The following is a 10,467-nucleotide window of genomic DNA, read 5'->3' as shown; positions in this document are numbered from 1 at the left end:
CGACAGGACACCTTATGAAACACTGTTTGCAAATGTCTTCTTTTCACCAGATGGACATATGCTTCTTTTTTCTTTTTTAAAGAAGTCAGTCAGGTTCAGATGAGAGACTGTAAAAGATACATTATTGCAAGATAATGAGTTTGTCTTCTTTTCTTTTTGTGTAGTTTTTTTTTACTGTATATACTACATTTCCAACAGTGAAAACTATTACTCAAATCAAAAGGTGAAATGTTTTTAATATTCCTTTCCTCTGAGATGAAATACTCATATTGTATTCATACTGTTACAAAAGGTATGTAGTTTTCTGACAATAAACCTGACTTTTATAATGTATTAAATAAATAGTTGGCAACCTGATGGCAACTCGACTTTTTGCTAGTTGGGGAGACATCTCCTGGAGTCGTCTAGAGATTCCTGGAGACTTGCCGGGGAGTCGAGGGAAAATCGAACATCTTCAATTTCATTGGAGAGCTTTTGGAGACGACTCTCCATACGGTCACTATGGAGAAAAAGCTTATAACCTTGGTTAATGTCATGAAACTGCAATTATCACCAAAATGTATGTGGATATTGCTATTTATGCACTTCAACCTCTGAAAACAGCAGAACGATCGCACCAATATTTTGGACTTTATGGACGTTAAGCTTTTTCCTTATTACAGAGGATTGTCTCGGGGTCCGTCCTCTGGTGGCCGAGCGTGGTGGGCCGCCGCCGAAGGTTCGGGACACGTTGGCCATTTGAGAGTTTGATGTGACCTAAGTATTCTGTTCTTTTGCTGTCAAACTCTCAAATGGCTGACAATAGAGGTTTGCACACATTGTCAATGATCTTTGCATAATCTTGATGGTTTATATAACTGTGACGTGGCAGTGGGGGTATTAAGAGGTGGATTAAGTTGCATAAGTCACCGCTGAAGGCGCAGGTATCAAATTTATGGCCCACCACTGATCCATAGTGTATAAATAGAATTTCATTATAGATCACAGGTGGGTAGGGGTTTGGACTTGGGCCAGAGTCTTGGATCTTTTCACAATATTATTTGTTTTTTTTCTTGAAATTGTCTTTATCTCAAAGACAAAGACTTTGCACTTCAGTCCAATTTTCATCTGCTAACAGAGATGCTATTTATGACTTATACTGCAACGAGCCACAAGTGGGCAAGTCCTTTTTCTTGGTGAAATACATAAATACAACAGCATTTTTTTTTTGCGTTTTATTACAGATCACGGGTTGTTGGGTAGTCTTTCCCATAATAAACTGTCAGAAGAATTTCAAAGTCTGACGTTTAAAGAAGCTAGGCCTGAATAAACAAGTGCCAACACATTTCCAAAGACAAATCACAGCGAGTCACAGCTGCTACTATTTGGTGGGGTCAATCACCCTGCCCATAAACAACAGGGATTTTGTCTCTTCATGGTATATAAAGAAGAAAAACGGGCGGTTGACAATGAAGGTCCGCGGTAAGGAATAGGGAATAATGCCAATTGTTGTGGCAGCTGCTGCAGTCGTCCCCACCTCATCCACATCAATGACGGCTTTGTGTAGCACCTGCAATTCAAAGTCCATTTAAGACATTTAAAAGAGGAAAGTTGACGACTTTAATATGCACGTGTGAAAACTGACCTCTGAAACCTTAAGGCCTTTGTCTTTGCTCAGCCTCGTCAGATTGGCAGAGCCACTGAAGAGACTGGTGAAACCCAACTCTGGGAGAATGTCGTGCAAAGAGTATGACTCCTCCATCTTGAATTTGGGAATGTTGATTTCCAGTTTACTGTGGGGAAAAAAGATGATGTGTTAATGTTAAGCAGGTTGATGATTTGTCACATGATATTTAAAAAACTAAACCTTACGCCTTCTGCAGTTTTTTGATCCAACCAAGTATCCTCTTTGCATTGATCTCATCATCGATAGTATTGTAATCCACTCCTTTGTTTGGCAGCAGGATGAGCATGGACACACCCTCCAGGTAGGGCAGTTTCAGCACACGGGCACCAAGATGAGTGTCTTCCATAGTTTCAAACTTGTCTTCTTTGAACATCATTGGCACTTGTGGGATATTGTAGTTGTCAACGTAGAAGGGTGCATTGTATGTGAAGTTGGGGTTGAAAGGCATCTTCCACCCACCTGTAGAAGTCAAAAGTACATAGCAGTACAGCATGCGAGGGCGTCTGCAAATAAAGTTGTCAATGTTAAATTTAAACTTACCCTGGAAATAAAAAGTGTTGATCATCATGAGCTCGGTCGTTGGGTCAAGGCCGGAGACCATTTTTTCCACTTTGCCCCTTGTCTTGTCTTTTATATACTCATTAATGAGACTGATGCTTGCATTTGTGTCTTCAAAGTTTACTCTCTTAATGTCTGCATAAAAATAGGACTTCATCTGTTCCTCAAATGTCTTCTCTATGCTAAAGTGCTGGCGAACAAAGAGGGACATCCCTTGGTCCAGTGTAGTCGTTCCATTCTGCGAGATGTTCCCATGGAGCATCTGGAACAGCTTTGGAATAAGATCTGGCTGGTCGGCTTGCTCCAAATTGTCCAGGTTGAGTCCTTTCAGTATCTCCTTGTACGTGAGACCATCAGAGGCCATGGAAAGGGCGGCAAAACTGGTGGAAATGCTCAGAGGGGAGAAAATGATGTTCTCGTCGTGGTAAGTGGATATTTTTCGGTAAAGGTCCATAGCAAACTCTATATTTTTGAACGAGAGATTCAAAATGCTGGTGTAGGGAAGCGGTGTTTGCTGCACTGGAGCGATGAGGCACATTAGCACGAAAACAAAGCCCATCTTCAACTTGTATTCAACCAATATTTGTGCCTGGGAATGGTAGGCTACAAAACCTGAATCACAAAGACAAACGTGTCATTAATGGCACAGTCAAACAATAACAATACATCTGATATCACTTAATTCACATTATCTCCAGATCACGCTCATACATACCATCCATCTTGAGTAACATTAAGTCTAACATTTCTTATTTGGGGAAACAAAGTGCAAGTGTGCTTTGAGTGTTACACATTAACCAAGGCTCATAGCCTATTTGCCATTGCCTGCCCCCATCTCTCCAAACAAGTTGATGCATTCCTTTTGTGTGTCTGTGCATGTGCGAGTGAAAATAACACAAATACATTTTACCGGGTGAGGGGGCCTGTCAATGGAAGGGCCAGAATCAGGGCCACTCTGCTTCATATAAGCGTTGTAAAGACAATATGCTTGGTTTTGATTGGGACTGACAGTCAGCGACGTATCAATTTAACAATAGCAATAGCCTGGTAGCATAATTGCCAATCGTTTTCAAACATTTTCAGAAAACAGAAAAAAATAAAATAAAACCAACGAAGATGAGTCCAGTTGCCTTGATTCAATCTTTATGGATTACCATGACCTGGATGACTGATAATCTACAAAGAAAAAACATAATTTCTAGCAAGCATGTTGTCATTTTTTAATTGACAGCAACATTTTAGAAAGATTGAAATTGCAAAATTTCAAAAGAAAAAATAGAGTTGTAGAAATTGTCATAATTTGAATTTGGAATGAGAGGCTTAGACCAGTGATTCTCAACCAGTGTACTGTGCCACATTAGTGTGCTGTGAGAGCATCAGGTCTCCATCCATTTTCCTCTCCTTGTCTAAGGCCCGGTTGTAGCAGGAGCATTTTAAGCAAAGCCCAGACTTCCCTCTTCCCAGCCACTCCGTCCAGCTATTCCGGGGGTATCCCGAGACATTCCTAGGCCAGCAGGGAGATATACAGAACATAGTCTCTCCAGCGTGTCCTGTGTTGTCCTCAGAGCTGCCTCCCGGTGGATGTGCCCGGAACATCTCACCAGGGAGACGTCCAGGCAGTATCCTAACCAGATGCCGGAGCTACCTCATCTGTCTCCTTTCCATGCAGAGGAGCAGCGACTCTTCTCTGAGTCCCTCCCAGATGTATGAGCTTTTCACGCTTTCTTTAAGGGAGAGCCATGACACCCTGCGGAGATCGGGGTTCGGGATCTTCTTCCCCAATCATGTCCATCCAGGTCACACTGTCATTTCCCACTTGAGCATTGAAGTCACCCAGCGGGAAGAGGGATGACCCTTAAAAGGTAAGTCAAGTACAAACGATCAAACATGACCAATAAATGTTGCTTTAATCCTGGAACAACACCAGTATATATTTTAAGAACATGAGCATTATAGAATAAAAAATGATGAGTTAGTGCTTAAAGTGAGAAGGAAGTGAAAGTCAAACTCATCCTAAAACCCAGTATTTGCAAGCTTACATATACATTTCAAATCAAGCAAAACGTGACAGAAGCAAAGGGTGGAAAATGACACAGCAATGACTCAACCATGCAATCTCCCCTGAGGTCAAACTGCACATGAATTCAAATTTCATATGAAATTCCACCTAAGTATAGCTGGAAATGTGAACAACATACTGGTTCCATAATACAATGACGGTTAATGCTGAAATTTGTCCTTTGGATTTTTAACCGTACCAACAGCTCATTTTACAAAGCTTCACTATTAAATTTGCAAGGTCATTTATATGTCAGTGGCAGAGACACAATTATTAAAAGCAGTGCAATTCAACAGCAAAACCTTTTTAAAGGGGAATTGTCATAACAAAAGTCATTAATTCATCGTGACAGATAATGATGTGGAGAGAATGTAATAAGTCCTGCTGGAATCATGGATTCATTCATTTATCACATATGGATTGCAAATCCTGTTCCCTATTAATGTATTGTATACATAGTCAGTGAATAACTGGAAAATATTATTCATCATTCAAGAAGTCACTCAACAGTTCCTGTTGTCTGTATCAATCCAAAATCGACTGACTATAAAATGCATAATGAGGTACTATGACTACTAATTAACATAGCAATCGAGGTATAACCACAGAAGTAACAACCACAGTTGCTCAATTACCTTACTAGCTCAAAGGTATAATGATGGATGATATTATGATATTGAATGAGAAGAAATTTCAAGAGCTGGCTTGAAAGGGTTTTGTTGCCTTTTACCCACAACAAATGACCTAAACAATAGACTGGTGGTACGATGAATGGGTTTGACCCAAAATCCAGTCACAGTTTTACAACTTAACAGTGGACAAATGGTATGAATTCACCTCCCACTATAAACACCCTTTTGTATACAACAGTTACTTTATCCATCCCTTGCAAAGAGAAAATTGGGAAATAATACAATATACAGTAGAAATAGAAGGCGCCATGGTTTAAAAAAAAAAAAAAAAAAAAAAAAAAGAGGCAAACTTGTTTTACTGCATCATGAGTTCAGCTTCTTTGCAGCCTCAGTGGAAACGCCACCAGGCTGCCTGCTGCCTTTTTCTCTTGTCGTTCTCTAATGCTCATCAGCAAACCAACTGGGAAAAACGGTTCTGTCGGCCGAATGTCCACATGTTCGCAAAAGATGCAAAAAGGTACACTAGAGGAAGGGGCAAAGCTATCCCTGAATCGGGAGGGGTTACAGGCCCAGGCAGCTTTTTGACAAAAGCAGACATTTTCCACATTCACAGGCTGGGCTTTTGTTGTTGGTCCACTTCAGTGCAACTGTTCTCTGGAAAAAGGCAAGCAAAGAAAATGTATGAATCTTCATCTATCGCTGTAGTCAGGAATGATCTGCATCATGCTTACCTATTGATGTTGTGTTGGCTTGTTGAGGAATGTTCGACTGGACAGGGTGCTGCTGCCTAAAGAATCAAAAGCGTGAGTTTAAAAATCAAGAGTTCATCCACCTTTCCGGTGTCAAATTAAAGCACATTAGCTACTTTTAAACTTTTCCATCATAGTAAATTACAAATCGTGTATCCTCAAATAATGGCTGAGGACATTTATTAAATCAACTACTGCGAGTACCAGACATTTACTGTATTTAAAACAGACTTCTAATTGAGCAACAGACCATATTTGAGGATATTTACAGCAGTGATTCTAAATCAGAGTGCCGTGGCATCCTAATGTGACGTGAAAGATCATCAGGGGTGCCGCAGGAAATGATCCAAAAAGTTACTATTCAATAATTACAAATTATCTTTGTTCAATTATCTACGCTAGTAACGTATAGTGATAGGCAGAACAACTACACTAAATGTAGCCATTAGATGGCAGAAGGTACAATAAACCTGTGCATCCACCTGTTGCCGCTCATATAACAGAATAAGTCAAGGTAACTCTTTTGCCAGGGGTGTTAGGCATTCTCACATTATTAAGTGGAAATTGGAAGGTGAAACGTATCGACACTCTGTGTTGTACCCACCGATCAAAGTAGGCCTGCCTCCTCTTCCTCAGCTCATCTGCTGTTAGTGTTTCATTGTGGACTCTTAGTTCCCCTGCAGCTTCGCTGTCCACTCTCACTTGTCCACTACCAGAATCTGAAGAGGTGTTGGTCAACACGGCTCCTATAATTTTGATGGAACAACAAAACACATCAATCAGACAGTTGAAAAGAAACTTCTATACTATAAACTATAGCTGGCCGATATGGCCTTACAATAAAATCTCAGATTTCCCCCCCCCCCCCCCCCCACACATGTACAAATGTATTTCCAATATAAATGATGATCTATTTTTTTTTTACCCTTTGCTTACAGAAAAAGCAAATGACAACTATATTATTCAAAACAAGTTTTGCTTCAAGCTGCTTCTTCTCATGGACAAAAGTGTCCCTTTTGTCAAAACATGCACCGGTATGTAAACAAGATCCGTAATAAATAACATTTAAAACGTTTGACAATTAACATAGCAAAATGAGCCATCAAATTGCGTAACTTGACTGGTGGAAATCTCTGTTGTTGAACATTGCAACTGCACCACAGCTTTCTCATGATCTTTTCTCCTGTGCTGGTTGGAAGCACATACCTAATGTGAAAACATTCCAACATGTCAAGAAATCACTGCTTTTGCAACATATATACAGTAAGGGCAACATGTCTTTGGCAATGTTCAGCACGGTTAAATAACTCCATGATGAGCTTCCGGGCTTCTTGCTCATCATGTGGAGTGAAAATCATTCCACTCATTTGTTTCTTAGCAGATATTAAAGTCCAGTTTTTTTTTTGTAAAGTCACTAGAAGGGTAGAAAAAGTCACTGAATTGGCAAAACTGACTGTGCTTTTTGTAAACTGGCATCTTTGTGTTCTCAGCCATGTTGTTAGTGCAAGCAGTGCACATCAGTGAGGGTACGCTTTGAACTAAGGAAGCTACAAAAAATAAAATCAGAATTTTCACCCCGAAAAAAATAACCCTGAGCAATAAACTTGAAATTACTTGAGGAAATAAAGGAATTGCCCAGCCCTACTACAAAGGTGTTGTTCTACCTTGCATGCTAAGCTGAATGGCCCTGCGGAGATCAGCTTCCTCATCTTCTACATCAATGTCCTGTCTGCTGAGTGCCAGAGCTCTCTTCAGCTCTTCATCTTCGTCCACAACGTCACTCTCAACAGCAAAGCTCATCTCGGTCTGGCCCAGTGTTGCCAACCTGCTGCAGGTCCCACATAGATGAAAAAGGGTTTATTTCAACCATTTAAGTTACTTATTTAAAGTGAAAATATTCTAAATTCTCCATCCTGTATGTTGGTACCCTGCGCTCATCTGAGCTTGGTCCTCGCCAATAAGTTTTGGCCGCTGCTGTTGTTGTACTCTCATGATCCCAAGAATCTGCTCTGCTTCACAGTCTGGGAGATTTCCTCGGACCACAAATATGGAATACCCTGCACGTTAACTTTTATTAGTGCTTTGCACTGTCTTTAATTTCATCAATGAATAAGGCACAGTTACATTACCCTCTTGCTGTAACTGTGCAAGGAAAAGGGCTAAATATGTGTCCGAGATCAACTCTGGTCCAGTCAAAAGTGAATTCAAGTTAAACCACTGAAATTTGAAAACCAAGATTATGTTCATAAATCAAGCTATATGACAGTAACATAGGAAGACGTGATTTGTACCTGTTGCCCAAGTTTGCGAATAGTAAACCAGTGCTCCTTGTAATTGCATATGAAGGCTTTTTCATTTCTGTAACAGAGAGAAGCCTTAATAAATATCTTAATACATTTAGTGAGGATAACCGGTACGTAAAACAAATGAATGAATGAATTTAGTAGCACAGATTATGACACCAAACAAGATTGATCGAGAAAACGCACATTGGATTAATCATCAGGCTCTGGTACTCCCGGCTGTTGAAGAGGATAAGCTCCAGTCCCCAAACTCTCAGAGCATTGCTAATAACCTAAGATGATATCACACAAAAAATGTATTAATATACTACAATGTTTAATCTACAAAAACATAAAAACTTCATCTTTGGAGCTCACTTGTATTGAAAAGAACCCACTGTCATCCATGTTTCCAGATGGTTGCTATAAACACAGAAAGTGTTCATTTTAGAATCTAGATAAATGCATTGCCATTACAACATTCCCTTACCTGTAAAAAGGTCCTGTACTCATCACTGCCCATTCCTCCCTCTGCCATCCTCATCCTCTCTTCCTCATCCAATTGATGGGCAATAGAGGAGAGATCCACCGGGGTAAAGTACTCACCCTGTAGCAGGTTGTTGAGGCAGTGCTGGGCGCAGAGAGAGCCCTCTTGCTGCACATTAAACACCAGTTACAGCAATTATAGCACAACAATCTTCTTTGTCTTTAACATTAGTACTTTAGACTGTAAAATGATGTCGCTTTCCTTTCCAATAGCTATAAGTAGCTACACAACAGTAAAAAACAAACCCCAGTATAGCACAAAGAACCCCAAAGTCAAGTACAAACATGGAAACATTGTTTTGGGCCTGTTTTTCCGAAAAGGGTACAGGGTGACTTCACTACATTAAGGGACCAATGAATAGTGACATGTACTGTAAAATCTTGGATGAAAACAACCTTTCCTCAGCAAGTAGATGGGTCTTCTAGTCTGATGACCCAAAACATACTGCCACGATAAAGAGTTTCAGTGCAGCAGCCAAGCAATACAGGAAACGTCTCGTCACGCTGTGCTTGCCAACAAGGACTAAATGTATATATATATATATATATATATATATAAAACATTATTCACTGTGCCCTACGGTTGTTTATTCACTGCATATTTTAGTCATGTATAGTGTTTTATTGGGTGTTTTTTTATTTGTAATTATTTGTATTCATTTGTAAACACAAATATGAAGTTGGAACCCAGTATCTGCACCATACAATGACAATAAAGGCTTTCCGTTCTAGTCTAAGTGCCAACTTTATGTTTTGCTTGTGAATCAAATACTTATTTTATTTTCACTCAATCAACTTTTATATGATGTGTTTGTATGCATTTTTTTTTTCTGATATCCTGGCTATCACCACAGTCAATAAGCAACCATTAAAAATTCGAGACTGTTAATTTCTAACCCTAACCCTAATAATCAAATTCAGCAGGGGATCAAATCATTAATCAAATCAAATAATTTCACCACTGTTACTCTTAGCGTTACTAGTTTGCTATTCCAGGAAGCTACTGTGAGTCACTTCGCTTACCAAGTAACTGTTTCATAAAAGCACGTCTTTTAGCGCCTTGACTATACTTCCTGAGTCCTTACTGTAAAAAAGTTTTTATAATGACTAATTAGCAACTTTAGCACCATAGCTAATAGTAAAACAAAATTGCCAAGCACAAACCGCTAAAACGCCGACGAAACAACGTAGTTTACATATCACTGGCACGAGGCTCGAGCTTCAATTGACACATTCAAGGAATAAAGTGGCGTTAAAAGCCGTAAGGTGCACGATTAACTTACTTTCTCGTGGAATATGACATCCATATTGGGCTCTCTGTCAAACATTCAACTTTGACCTCGCTCGTCACAACACAAACAAAACGAGCAGCGCCTCCTAGCGGATGACCTCAACACGCACGATCTCCGCGTTAAAACCTTCATTTCCATTTCCGAACAAGTTTTATTTTATTTTTTTTTGCACCGTATAGGTACCATAATTCGCAATGTTTTATACATGGTCTGAACATAAAACAAGACATTTATTTAAACGTAGCTTGAAGGGGACGAACACGAGGCCACCTCCAGAGGGCACTGTCTGTTTTTCTATTACCTGGGATATGCTTTGTTTACAAAACGCCTCAGTTATGCCTCCTGTAAAAAAAAAGAAGAGGGAAATTAACACAAGCACAAATGACGTAGTGTAACATTAGTACAATCGTAATGATTACTATATTTTAGACACGTACAATATTCCATGTGATAATAATTGCAAAGGCGTTCTATTCCAAAGACCACTCCAGAATAGTGGAAGGTCGTAGTCTTCCGACCTCCGACCAGGTCTGGAACGCCACTCCAACTGGGAGGTCCAAGTCGGAGAAAATAGACAAATACTGTATCTACCCCGACTTCACCGAGTTGTTTCAATCTGACGCCCCTCGACAATGGCGACCCCCAAGGAGGGACAGACCTGAATGGCGAAGAAGAATTTATTT

At 39.9% G+C, this 10,467-nt stretch overlaps 2 protein-coding genes across 3 annotated transcripts; both read right to left on the bottom strand.

Annotated features, from left to right (window-relative positions):
• Positions 1-219: 219 nt before the first annotated feature.
• Positions 220-3,042, bottom strand: serpina10b (serpin peptidase inhibitor, clade A (alpha-1 antiproteinase, antitrypsin), member 10b). The gene is made up of 5 exons (XM_061795047.1): positions 2,940-3,042; positions 2,207-2,836; positions 1,852-2,125; positions 1,625-1,772; positions 220-1,549 (listed from the first exon to the last, which is right to left on the bottom strand). Exons 1-5 carry the CDS (start codon positions 2,968-2,970, stop codon positions 1,361-1,363), a joined length of 1,272 nt encoding a protein of 423 aa, XP_061651031.1. The 5' UTR covers positions 2,971-3,042; the 3' UTR covers positions 220-1,360.
• Positions 3,043-4,114: 1,072 nt separating this feature from the next.
• On the bottom strand, positions 4,115-10,360 carry atxn3 (ataxin 3). 2 transcript variants are annotated; one of them, XM_061795051.1, is made up of 12 exons: positions 10,222-10,360; positions 10,086-10,126; positions 8,437-8,601; positions 8,325-8,369; positions 8,154-8,239; positions 7,956-8,022; positions 7,794-7,881; positions 7,592-7,721; positions 7,329-7,492; positions 6,269-6,410; positions 5,647-5,702; positions 4,115-5,569 (listed from the first exon to the last, which is right to left on the bottom strand). In XM_061795051.1, the coding sequence occupies exons 3-12, from the start codon at positions 8,488-8,490 to the stop codon at positions 5,523-5,525; spliced, it is 879 nt and encodes a 292-aa protein (XP_061651035.1). In that variant the 5' UTR covers positions 8,491-8,601; positions 10,086-10,126; positions 10,222-10,360; the 3' UTR covers positions 4,115-5,522. The 2 variants fall into 2 exon arrangements, with proteins under 2 accessions (XP_061651035.1, XP_061651034.1); XM_061795050.1 differs by lacking the exons at positions 10,086-10,126; positions 10,222-10,360 and adding an exon at positions 9,776-9,987.
• Between the last annotated feature and the right edge of the window lie 107 nt (positions 10,361-10,467).

This window comes from Phyllopteryx taeniolatus, chromosome 13, assembly GCF_024500385.1.
Source record: "Phyllopteryx taeniolatus isolate TA_2022b chromosome 13, UOR_Ptae_1.2, whole genome shotgun sequence".
Classification (NCBI taxonomy): Eukaryota; Metazoa; Chordata; class Actinopteri; order Syngnathiformes; family Syngnathidae; genus Phyllopteryx; species Phyllopteryx taeniolatus.
Note: the sequence above shows the minus strand (reverse complement) of the source record. Positions and strands in the feature narration are given on the sequence as shown.

What these genes read in the sequence shown, in the direction of transcription:
- serpina10b (XM_061795047.1), bottom strand. Translation starts at nt 2,970, where the DNA reads ATGTTAGACTTAATGTTACTCAAGATGGATG. An exon ending in CAACACTTTTTATTTCCAGG is followed by an intron (nt 2,126 to 2,206) that starts GTAAGTTTAAAT and finishes TGACTTCTACAG; the next exon opens with GTGGGTGGAAGATGCCTTTC. An exon ending in ATCAAAAAACTGCAGAAGGC is followed by an intron (nt 1,773 to 1,851) that starts GTAAGGTTTAGT and finishes TTTTCCCCACAG; the next exon opens with TAAACTGGAAATCAACATTC.
- atxn3 (XM_061795050.1), bottom strand. Translation starts at nt 9,820, where the DNA reads ATGTTTGACAGAGAGCCCAATATGGATGTCATATTCCACGAGAAA. An exon ending in ATGTCATATTCCACGAGAAA is followed by an intron (nt 8,602 to 9,775) that starts GTAAGTTAATCG and finishes TTTAATGTGCAG; the next exon opens with CAAGAGGGCTCTCTCTGCGC. An exon ending in GTGGGTTCTTTTCAATACAA is followed by an intron (nt 8,240 to 8,324) that starts GTGAGCTCCAAA and finishes ATATCATCTTAG; the next exon opens with GTTATTAGCAATGCTCTGAG.